We start from the raw sequence: 13,527 nt of genomic DNA, 5'->3' as shown, positions 1-13,527 counted from the left end.
GCATTGTGTAATCATCAATGTCTGTTTTGTTGCGTTTTTACAACCTATTGGCAATTAATCGGACCATTCAATTACTCTTTAATGTAATCGACACCCGATCGTGTGATAAATCTATAAGATTTCCTTCCCTTTGATTGACCGTGATGGCGTTCTCAGGTAAGCGGTGTCACCATACAATTGTGCCGTTGTAAACACAGGTAAATCACAAATGTATACACGATGCGACGATGTTTATCAAAGCACAGCAGGATTAACGAAATCAAGTGGTGAAATGGAATTAAAAGTGGTTTGAATTTTCATTGTTTCGTCAAAATAATATTTCGGAAAAAATAGAAATAAGAAGTTTTTTAGTGTAATTCAAAAGTATCGATTTATTCTGTGCCTCTATTCTCGAGTGTTTCAAAATAAATAAATTTGTCAAATAAGAATCGTTGTAAAATGGCGACACTTTCTAAACGGATTAGACTCATAATTCACTGTCAGAAGTAAATGGAATATCGTGTCGTTTTCATTCGTATATATTTTGGATTATGTCAAAATGATGCTATCGGATCTAGTTCCTGAAAATGTCTACAGAAGTATCAAATAAAAAACGTCATTCTGAAAGGGTAAGAGCAGTCGTGAGTTTAGTATGATTTTAACAATAATCATAATATATTACTTAACAGTCAGAGGAGCATTTTTAGAATATGTCTGCAGCAAAATCCATCTAACCCTTCCCCCCCTAGAAGCCTTACTTAACCCTAGAAGTAATCTGAGTAGTAATTTTGTAGAGATATAAATATTGAAGAAATATGATGGGTACATGTTAAAGGGACTCCACTGAGGTTTAAAAGCCTAAAACATAACATTTGAATTTCTTACATAAATGAGCTGGGGCACTTTAGACAGAAATATATGCAAAGATAGTTAAGAAATATACTTTGAAATAATTGAAAATCGTATTTATATTTTTCTTAGTCAGGTTTGAGTGAAAAGCGTTTAAATGCTTTTCATTTTGGGTCATTGATTTACAATGTGAATAATTAATAAATTATTCTGGAAAAGCGAAGTGCGCGAATGATCTGAAATTTTGCACAAAGATTAGAGGTCTAAACCTACATCAAATGGTACATTTATATGGAATTTTTTTTTCAGTTCCATATCAAAAAACTTCATTGGAGTCCCTTTAAAATTAGGTGCGAACAGATTCTAAAGTCTAGCCAACAGTGAGTGTCTAAAAATGCAAATTGAAGTCTTGTTCAAGTCACACAGTTTCTTAAAGATTCATCAATTAAAGTACTCCTGGCACCCATCTTTTGGGATAAGCAGGAACTTATACTTTCTGATTATAAACCCCCACCTGCGGTAAACTGGTACTAAGTTGTTTACTTTCCTATCATGCTGGGGACAGTCATGTCATAATATTATTGTTAAATTCCCCAGCACAGGGGGTTTGAAACTGCTCAATATTTTGGTGTCAACTAAACCACTGCATTGATCTGGCAGTACAGGACTTACCAAAAACCTGCTATTTTTGCCTTGCTACCCCTTCCTGACATGGCCCTGGGCTTGTCCAACTTATTGTACTGTTACAGGTGAGATATTGAGCTACAATGTATTTCATGTTGGGACAATATCTTCCCAGAACAAAATATATATGAGCCGCATCATGACAAAACCAACATAATGGGTTTGCGACCAGCATGGATCCAGACCAGTCTGCGCCTCCGCGCAGTCAGATCAGGATCCATGCTGTTCGCTATCAGTTTCACTACTTGTAATAGGGTTTTTAAGCGAACAGCATGGATCCTGATCAGACTGCGCAGATGCGCAGGCTGATCTTGATCCATGCTGGCCACAAACCCATCAAATCTTTATTTCTTCCAAATTTTTCTTTGAGAAAAAAACTTCCTAGATTTGATCCTACCAAAAAGGGTTAAAATTTGTTGATAATCTATGTATAAGATGTATTTTTTTGCTATTAGTCACAAGTTTTAATCATTGTTTATATCACATTTGTCATCCGATTGTTTAATGAACTGTAACCAGGTATAACATTGTTTTTTATTGGCACACCTGTAATTGTAGGTATTAAAACTATATTATTGACAAAACGCAAGAAAAATCAATCATTTAAGACGCAGCTATTGATTTCAAGATAGACTTGGCGCATGTTTCTTACATGCTAAAAGTATGATGTTTTTTTTTCCTCTCTCTTGTAATGTGAATTTATATTATAGACCGAGCATATTAAAATTGTTGTCTTTAATGTGTGTACAGCAACCGGTGTGCATAATCAGTATCGTTTGGAACACTTGCTGTAATTTAGTAGAATTTGACTGTAAGTCTAACTTTGAAGACAAACATTGAGAAAATATTTGATATACAATGTCTTTTTTTAGAAGTAACAATATGACTGTAAGTAAAAAAGAAACCAGTCAGTAAAAGATGGGTAAAACAGGTCACGCTTAAGGATGTCTTCGGTACTTTTGTCTTATTTTTTGAAAGCTTGTCATTGCATGCAATTTTAAATATAAAGGAATATACTCTTTATCTTATCTATTTTATGAATATGAAGTAATATGAAGAGATAAGTGGCTGGCCTCAGAGCCTGTCTGTCTGTCTGTCTGTCTGTATAAGTGTAGAAATTATTATTATATGTATATACGTAACTTCTAGGCTGAATAGACAGATTATGCCCGCTATATTCCTTCTGTTTTATAACATTATGCTATTGCTTTAAGCAATGTTATAATATATTTCAATTAACCGGTGATAATTTTGTTGTTTTGTACCATTATGATAACATATTGAATTTTCTTTGCCTGAAGGTATGTCACCTTTTCACTGGCCTTTATAATACAGTGCATTTGAAATTAATTTATGATTTTTACAATTGTTGGTATTTTATGATATAAATGTAAATTATGTTAAGTGCATTGCAGAATTAATATAATTATATATTACATAATGTAAATAATCCAGTATTATGCAAGAGCCATATTGTTATATAATGTGCATGGATGGCATAAAATTTGGCAGTCAAAATTATCACCTGCATGTACAGTTAAATGGCCACTGGACTGGATCCAGCAATGTGTAATATGGCAACTAAAATATAAATAATTATAATATAATACAAAAATGATTTTTATTGTATTAAACAAGACAGATGAAAGCTCTTTTGCTTCAGTCGTACTAAAGAGTAATTTACATGTTAATACTAAAATGAGGATAATAATCAAATGTATATTCATTAACTTAATTCTGAAATTCACATATTTATTATCGACATTAAAATTAGTTTTAAAGTCCACAAGAACGAAAGTTTATTTGAAAAACAAGAGGTCCAGTATTTTAACACTGTTATCTTTTGCATGTGGAAAGCCTATTGAACTTTTATGGCGGCAATAGGTTTTAGAAGGTGTTAATTCCTCAAATCATGTTTTATCCTTTTAATTGTTGACTATCAGTCCAGTGTGTATACATCGCTCTCAAATTATTACGGACAAACAAGGAACGCAGATAAAATCTACGATAGCTCTACTTACCCACTCCATTTTAGGGTAAAGTCTCGTACTTCGGTGTATTTACTAAATTACCTTATCTGTAAGACCACTTCTTATTGCCTTTCAAGTAGATACAGGTAAACATTGCTGCGGCAAGAATTTCGAGAGAGAGATGAATTTTATTCATGCATGCATAAATCACAAGGTATGAAGTGTTTTGCCATCATTTAAGTCATAAAATAGATGACTATATATAACTAGGGTCACAGGCAAACTCGAAATCGCATAACAGTTAATTGTAACGATAGTTAATTTATTCATATATTTTTTTTCTCTTTAAAATTATCGTTAACTATATGAGATAATTGATTTAAATGATGTAAGGGAAATGAGGTTTTAATCAGATATATACATGTATATACTAGTAAATGATCAGACCTTCAGATCAGCTGAAAAAATTCCTTTTTTATTTGCTTAAAAAAAACAAAAATAAAAAGCCTTGTAACATAATAGAAATTATTTTTTTAGTTTTTATCCTTAAATCTTATCAACTTAAAAACTTACACACATGGACTTAATATTCAATAATTGTCTCCGACAAGATTAAATCAATTTGTTGTAGATCAAGTGCCTTCGTGATTGGACCATAACCAGTGGTACACGGCACGGAGGCTCCCTGTCATAAAATGATATCAGATCTCCAATGGGATTTGAACCCTGTTCAACGGACTCATGAGTAGTTTTAGATCAATGGCATTTACCAATCAATAAACCGTTACAAGAGCTAGGCAGCAGAATTTCTGGTGTTCGTTTAAGCTTTGAAATTTAACATGAATACTGCATGGTCATCAATTTCAAATTAAGACACCAAGATCTGTGTTGATAATTCAAATAAATTATTATGTAATACATTGTAAGAACATTTTAGAAACTGATAATTTACATTTTCAAATTACAATTTAAATCATACATAAGGACTAGTTTCGAATCAGGCACTCTGAAGTGATTTAAATACTTTTTATTACACAGCAATAAATGTTGGTTGGGAATTAGATAAGCATTTGAATATTTCTTCACTGGCTTAGATTTAAATCTTCAACTATTTTGTTTGAATTGATCATAATTTTCCTTTAAGTGGGATATACATTTTATTTTAAATGCCATGAGACAGATTTTTAAAGTTTGTTTCTGTAAGAGAAACTGTTTTTTTTTGGAACATACAATATTGTGACCTTAGTGCAATTACTGCAGGTTAACTCCTATTAAATTTAGAAGGACTAAACCCTTTACTACACTAAGGTGACGATGTAGTTTTAGAAGTGCCTATGGAAAGATTTATTATTATTCAAAACGCTTTTCCTTGTGGCCGAATGGTTAAGGTCGCTGAATTCAAAATCACTTGCTCCTGCTTGATTTGAGTAAAAACTAAAAAGCAACAGTGATAAAAGCTAAACCTATTATTTTGTACTGTAATGAAGAGGGAGCACTTGATTTTGGTAAGTTTGGTCATGACAGACAGTCACTTAAGTTAGTACTCAGTGGTATAATAATACCAGTCATTCTGGTTAGGTGAAATTATTGTCCATGAATTTCATGAAATAAAAGTCTGTAAATGAAGTCATTTTGACTGAAATACGCCTTAAATGTCACATAATTTATCAATGTTTGTCATAAAGTTGTATGCAGTGAATTTTCGTTTTCTCATACAAAAGTAATTTGAAATAAAATATTTTTCATTTTCTCATACAAAAAGTAATTTGAAATAAATACATCTAAATGTGCAAGGGCAAATTTTCATTTGTGGGCTACAGGCCGATGAGTTGAAGTATACTAAGGTCTACATCTCACAATTGCACGTTTTTACATAATATGAAACACATTTATTGTTTCGCATAATGTCATTGAAACAAAGTTATAAATGTAACTGATTTGAGTGATAGCCCTTTAAAAAACACCTATTGATCTGCCATAAAGATAAACGAATATGCATTTCTCTTTTCTGTATGTTTCAACTTTTCTTTTGATTTTTTTTTTTTGGTTGGTGTATACAAGCGTTATCTGCATATGGGATAATCTGATCTTGGATCTTTAGAAATCTTAAGTGCATTTTTCAATCTTTCAGTTTTAACCCTAATAACATGCTGAATTTTTTCGTAATGAATTTGTCCTTTGAATTCTCTGTGACTGTATCAGCTGTTATATAAAATATGAAAGGTCAGAGCTACACTCGCCAAACACAACCCCAGTATTAGTTCCCAACAAACACCAACCCACACAAGACCAACAGCATTTTTATTGGCGTCCGCGCCGAAGCGCGGCGCTCTTATGGAATGAGATCAGATTTTGTGAAAGGGCGACAGCAACTTCTCGAGCCTTTTAGTCGGTCATAATAAAAGCCGAAAATTCCGATCGGTATGAGGGTGCTTGATTATTAAATAAGAAATAAATGTCGCGATATGTTACAATGAATTTTCGCAATGCAAACATTTACAAATGAAATAACCTTTTCCGTCAATAAATCGCGCTCTTCGGGGTTTTTTATTTATCATTTTGTAGTACACAGTCTGTTATCATGTCATGGTATGTTATTGTTGTACATGTATCCTAGAATGATCAGTTGATGACCTAAATATTCCAAAAACCTATTTATAGATATATCTTTTTATCACTCATATCGGTAAATGCCGGTCTCTCCCGGTCTATTTTGACCAGAATTTACTAGTGACCGGCGAATAGTACCACACGTTATATTGTCCGGTCTCTCCCGGTTTTGGAGTAGATGTTTGATATCGTTACAATTAGAAAAAAACAACAATAGCATGTTTCATTTTATCTATATGAGATAAAAACAATAAATATGTACACGGATTTATATGTAATATAAATCCGTGATATGTACAATAATTGAGAAAAAGGTACATTTTTTATGGTATTAAAATGACATTATCAACTTTGAAACATTTTATTTAATTATTCAATTTGTTATTCGTGTTTAGTAAAGATGCCGAGGAATTATTCAAAGTTACAAATTAGATTTTATGAATTATTCAATTGATCGATAATTTAAAAAATGATAAAGAAAAAATACAATGTACATGTACATGGTTTAAGAATAAACAATATTATATATTGAAAGATAAACCATAATTTACTGACTTTTTCCAGTTAAGCTTTGACTTATAATCGTCGGTCAATATGACAATTGAATTTTTAAAATTTATTTTACAATTTTAATAAAAAAGAGTAGTAAAAACTCAGTATTAAAATAGCACATAAACACAAAAAAGAATAAAAGAAAACAATATTCATAAAATTTGTATTTTTTTTAAATTAAAATTAATAGATATTACAATTATTGTATAATAAACAATTATGCTCAACATGATCAACATGGTAATATAACCAGTGTCATATTTTTACTAACTTAAAGTGTGAACAGATACCTTAAGGGGGTCTTCGCTAATAGCGATAACATGTACATAATAAGGGACAAATGTGTGGTACGTGTTGATCATGCGTTACACATATGGATTTTAAATGATTGCATATCCGTTGCTATTAATAACCACGATCATAAAGAAATAACAAGTAATATTCTAATCTCTAGCATGCCAATCAAAGTTCATAATGAACAATGTCTTTCGTCCGCTCATTCATAAGTGGTATACATTTCTGGTAGTCTATAAGAATATCTTGTCATCATATGTGTACTAGTTCATCTTCACTTGCTGCATTTCTTGCTTGGACGCCCTTTGATGCTTTGCATCAATGCTTTTCTTGTGTAAATTGTATACAGGTTGCTGGCTATTAAATACTTGCCTTTCATAGATGTGGGTTCAAATCTTGCCGCATGTTACAAATGTGTTAGTTGGTTAATATAATATAGAAGGTTGGTGGTTTTTAAACACAGGCAAAATAATGCACAGAGGGGCACTTACTTTACAGTCATTTGCCTTCCTCCATCAGTAAAGCTGGAGATTTGACATGTTGACATATATAGATGAGACTATAATAAAAAATTAAATAAATAATATCCACTGTAAAATCCAATGTAAGTATGACAAAGAATCAGTTGTATAATTTGCTGCTGAGAATAGTTTATAAAATGTATTTATTCTTCATCATTCTTGATCAAAATGTATTTATACTTGATCAAAATTGATTTCAAGAATTATGATTGTATCATTTAGTTTATTGATCATTTTACAGTACCAAAATAATGGTGCTTTGTATTGATGGGGGAAGGGAATCCGAATTTATAGGTCTAGAGGATTTGTCCATCTTGCTGATGTAACATGTGTTTAACAATATGCACTCTCATACTTATAATACTCTAAAACATACCTTAATTTTACATATATTTTTCATTTATTTCTTTAGCTTATATCAATAATATACAATGCATGCTTTCCAAATTTTTTAACAAAGCGATTTTCCAAAATGATTTGCAAGTTATTTTGTTGATCTAAAGTCTTTGTTCAAAAGTGAAAGTAATCCTATTAAGGTATAAGTATAAACTTGTGTTATTATCTAACCTGGCTGTAACTTACTTCTGACTTTATACTTACTCTCTGACAGTTGAAACAATTTCCTTTTGTTTGTAATCTCTTTGTCCCATCCTATATGGGATCGCATAAGTAGATTATAACGAAAAATATTTGAAAATTCGCCAGGTTGAAAATAAAGCGTGTGAACCGAAAAAAAAATGAAATTCCAACAGTAGCGAGCTCGTTTGTTTACATGTTAGAAATTTAATATATTATATCATTTCATTGTGAAGAAGTAATTTTTTATTTATACCAAATAAAGCTGAACAGTAAATTACTGAAGTTATAATGATATGGATTAGCATAATATTATAATTAGGTGCTCATGAATTATTCATAGAATTCATATGTCAAGTGAAATGTTTCGCATTTTGTAATAAAACGCTTAAAAGCAACTTAAATTTCTAAAAATGTTCTTAAACCCCAACCATCAAAATTGTGCAAATAACTCAAGATTTTAAACATTATTTTTAATCATCTATATAATGTTTAACAAAATAGATATAGAAATTGAACATATGGTAAAAGTTAATACGATATAACGTTTTTATTTTTTATCTTTTATTTTATTCCTTTCGTTTTAAGTTTCTAACATTTTCTTAATATTTTCCTTTCACTCAAACAAAAATATTAAATATATGCATAGATATGTGTATTACACTAGATATAACCAATCAATCAACTTACCAACCAAACTGACCTACCTACCTACCAGCCAACCAACCGACCAACCAAACGTCAAACCAACCAGCTAACCAATCAACCATCCAACAAACCTACTAACCATCCAACACACCTACCAACCAATCAACCAACCCAAACAACAAACCTACCAACCAATCAACCAATGATGATGATTTTAGTTGTATTTTAGCTCGGCTCCGAGATCTCAGCGTCCAATTGCAGGTCCACTCTAGAAGTCACATTGGGGACGTTTTTTTCATGCTGATCTTCCTTAACCTGTTCTTTGTTCGTTGGAAGAAAGCTAATACTGGCAAGGCACCTTGTTCTGTGACGGCAGCAAACATAAAACAGCTCATAGTCTTTGTTAGCCCCACCCTCACGAGTTAGTCATGACCTGCCGAGTACCTTTTCGGCGCATCGTGCACTGGACCTCGGGAGGGATTTGAAGACAATCAACCAACCCAACCCAACCTAACTAAACTTATTTTCATTTAGCAGTATATTATTTCAACCCAAGCAGGCATTAAACATTTATTTTTGTCACAACTAATCATATATATATAAAATCATGAGAAAACTACGTTGGTAAATAAATAAGTTTCAAAATCTTAAGGTAAAAACAAAGTTTTATCAATCCCAAAATCTCAATTTTCTATTCTTAAAGTTTCGAAAAATTATGATTAAAAAAGGTGTTGCGAATATTTCCTCTATTCATACAGTGTCTTTATTTAAAGTTGTGATTCAACAATGCAATATAATTTATGCTCACGTTCAACGGAAACGTTGGAATTTTGTCAATATTTGAACAATCTTGCACAAGTTGATCGTCGTTTCACTGTCGTTTGGTAAAAAAATAAATGATTGCATAGAATGTATAATGTGTTGAAGATAAGCGAAGTATTTTAATTGTTTCTATATGAATGTTTGTTTAATTTCCACGCGTTTTTTTTTTCCGTGAAGTGTTCGAAGATATATCTTTGCAAAGCATAATAGCGATATATCTGTATAATAATATACGAAGAGAGTGAATTTAGCCATGTATTTGCACGTTCATTCGTTTTTGATCGTCATATTTTGTAATTTTGACAGCTTTTACGGACACTTGATAGAAAATAAGTTTTGAAACTGTCAGATTGTAGGAAACAAACTGACTTGACAATTTCTAAAAATAGCCTTAAGGATAGATGACAAGATTTATTGAAGTTTTTAAAATAATATTGGTATTGCTGATCTATAAGATTTTTATTTTGATTTGAGTGGATTATATTTAGGCGGGAATCTGATGGGAAGTGCCGAGTATGATCCATGATAGCAAAATACAAGTTGAAAATAAATCATGAAATTCTTAAAATGACATTTTAATAACTTGCTTATGGTATTTACATAAGATATTGACAACTGCAACATTCATAAATTGCACCTATGATTTTCTAAAGTTCTAAATTTTCTTCCTGACATATGTATTCATCACAACATGTATCTTCCTGACAAGTATTCTGTCTGACAAGTATTCTGCCGCAGCCTGACAAGTATTCTGCCGCAGCCTGACAAGCATTCTGCCTGACAAGTATTCTGCCTGACAAGTATTCTTCCCAACAAGTATTCTTGACGACATGTATCTTTCCGACAAGTATTCTGCCTGACAAGTATTTTGACCAAAAAGTAATCTTGCCTGACAAGTACTCTTCACAACAAGTATTATTCCAGACAAGTATTCTTCCCAACAAATATTCTGCCTGACAAGTATTCTGCCAAACAAGAATTCCGTCAGCCTGACAAGTATTCTGTCAGTCTGACAAGTTATATATTATTATAATTCTGCCCAACAGGTACTGTATTTAGGCAGACTGACGAGGGATAAAAATATGATAAAAAACTCTTATAATATAAACTACAAACAAAAAGAAATGAAAACAAACCAGAGTGTGAAACTATTCAGTACCGTATTTTAACACCTCATGTGCCGATCAGATTCTCTCAAAGTGTCATTTTCCAGCTTATTATAATATATAGCTGGAAATAATTCATAAATAACACTTTGTGACATATGCTTTTATATCTATTAAGAAAATTTAATTGTTATAGTGTGTTAACAGAACACTGAATATGATATAATATCATCATGATAATGAATGGAGATTTACAGTTTTGGGTAGCTCGTATGTCAACCTGGTAAAATCCGGTAAAGTTACACTATCGGAATACAAATTAAAGTCAGAAAAGTGTTTTATATTTTTTGTCCATTTTAATCTTTTTTGCAGCAAGTTACACTGCTCTGTATTCAAGTGGTTTAATGACAGAATTTTACTATAGTTTTTCTTCAGGATAAACCTTATAGATCATTAGATGTTAACAGTTTTGGCTGCTTTTAGTCTCTTCAATAGACAATTGTTTTATCAGAGTTAGGGCCCTTGACTTATATAGCGAAAAAATAGGCATCATGTTACTTATTGTACTAATAACATAAAACGCTGCATCGTAAGTTAAATGGAAAAAAATAAGTTACAAAACCTTACACAAAATGTTTGTTAGGAAAAGCTATTCACAGTAAACCTTTATTTCTAAGGCTTTAATTAAATTATATATGAAATTAGACTTATGATACAAGAGTTATTGCCCTTGAATTGGAGCAGATCGAATCATTGCTTTTGACTTACACAATGTTAATAGTTACTTGTTTTTTGTTGTTGTTATGTTTTTAATCACACTAGTCTGAAGCTATTGATGTCATTGATGTAGCGACTTGCCAACTTAACTGGTTGAGGAAGACGTCAGGTGCCCCTTTCACTGACACTCGCAGCGCATTGTTTCAGACTGTCAAGCCGCCCAAGCGGGTAACTGAGTAACCTATGTAATTTCAGAAGGTACAGGAAAACTTCCTCACTTGAAAATTCAAAACCCTTAAAGGTTGTTGTTATTGTTGGTGTCAAACAGGCATATCAATTTTGGAACAATTGTTCAGAGTAGGCTATAATTTATGACACTATCAAACTTTTGTCTAAAATATGATTGAATCAGATTTTTTTTATAAATCAACTTCTCAACCGATGTTATAAATATGAAGTATGCTGAGCCTTGATCACTTTACATTGTATATACCTCAAACTTCAGCTAACAAATTTTAACTAATGACGTAAAACGTTAAAAAACGTTTTTGAAATATCTCGGGATCAACAACCGCCAAATTTTTTTCGTTATTACTCTTATGAGGATATTGATGTGTTTTTGTCATGAACCGATTGTTTATGAAAATAAGCTTTTATTACTATAGCCAAAAGCGCCCTGTAAAAGGACAATATAGATATAAAACACTATTATCGATGACTTTTATGGCCGATATAAGTAGTCATGAAGTATTGAAGCAGAAAAAAAACCGAGATAGTTAGGAGGATAACAATTTTTTCTATTTCCGAATTTCAAACTGTTAATGCGAAACCGTGATGAAGCAGCAATGAATATTTATTGTATGAAACAGGTCAAAGTGTTGACATATAAAGATAAGTGTTAATTACGCAGATCATTATCATTATTTTTTGATGAGGGTCTTCTACCAATTTACAGTCAGTTCACCCGTCTGACACTTCTTTCTAAGCCATTTTTTGCAGGTACCCCTTAGCCACTTCGCCCTTCTTTTTCTGAAATCAGATTGAGACACTTCATCCCCTCCCCCCTATTTTTCCTATTTTTCATTATCTTAATTAATAGCTCCGCACTTAACACTGCATTTTATCCATCTTTGCTTTTTCTTCATCTGTACCGGTCAGTATCATGATTTTTATCACATTATATATTATTATCTAACATCAAGAATGATCGTTGATTAGACTCTGAGAAACATTGTGATCGAGAGCCGGAAAGTTCACTGTTTTATTCCGTACATAAATTCAATTTGTTAGTAATGAATGATTGTTGAATACGATGTAATGTTATAACATGCTTTATATTGCAGCCGGACTATTCTCGTCAGTCATCGTCCGGATCGACTGCGAGTCATAACCAGGTTCAGGTTCATTCTGGCGTTTCTGCTCACAGCCAGGCTCTTTTCCTACAGAAGGTACGAGAGAGTAGCGAGGCAGTGAACCGTGGAGATTACCGCGGAGCTATACAAGCGTACACAGAGGCTATTTCTCTTGATCCGTCAAATCATATTTTATACACAAACAGGGCCGCTGCCTTCGCCAAGACACAGCAGTTTCAGAAAAGTCTTCTCGATGCAAGAAAGTCTCGAGAATTGAACCCAAAATGGGCAAAGGTAGGGTTTTCTACTTCTTACAGGTTATGGGATATAATCCCATAATGTATGTTTCAGTCAACTTAAGCTGCAAACAGAAGACTTGTGAGTGCAATATGAAATGAAATATCGCACCCCTTATCATTTTATAAGATTGCATGTAATATTAATAAACTGTATAATTTATAATAGTTGATATATCAATATATTTGTATGATCTGATTTGAACTTAATATGTCATAAATGTTGGTTCAGATCAGTCAGTGTGATTGCATACTGTCCGTTAAAAGTTACAAGAAATAAATTTGAATTGTAGAAGACCCCAATTTAAGACATACATGTATAAGGTCTTAAACTCATTAAAGAAAATAACATGCTTGTGACATTGGCACTTAAATTCTTCAAAATAAAAATTTTGACTCCTCATTGCAATGTGAATGTTGCCTAAAACCTGTTTCTTGCTCGTACAAAAATGGCTGATGATAAAAGATCAATCAGTTAACATGATTAAAATTTTAGACTAAAGCAAACCGCTGTCATTTGGAATAACTTCAAATCTTACTCACAAAAATAA

At 32.1% G+C, this 13,527-nt stretch overlaps 1 protein-coding gene across 1 annotated transcript; it reads left to right on the top strand.

Annotated features, from left to right (window-relative positions):
- Positions 1-165: 165 nt before the first annotated feature.
- On the top strand, positions 166-12,974 carry LOC132730166 (tetratricopeptide repeat protein 28-like; the record flags this gene model as incomplete). Its single annotated transcript, XM_060716021.1, is given in 2 exon segments — positions 166-608; positions 12,672-12,974. Coding segments are annotated over 2 exon segments (345 nt in total), but the record flags the coding sequence as incomplete, so codon positions are not given.
- Between the last annotated feature and the right edge of the window lie 553 nt (positions 12,975-13,527).

This window comes from Ruditapes philippinarum, unplaced genomic scaffold (genome assembly GCF_026571515.1).
Source record: "Ruditapes philippinarum isolate M1 unplaced genomic scaffold, ASM2657151v2 ctg1114_1_1_1_1, whole genome shotgun sequence".
Taxonomy (NCBI): domain Eukaryota; kingdom Metazoa; phylum Mollusca; class Bivalvia; order Venerida; family Veneridae; genus Ruditapes; species Ruditapes philippinarum.
The sequence above is the reverse complement of the archived record's forward strand: the minus strand, read 5'-3'. Positions and strand labels throughout refer to the sequence as shown.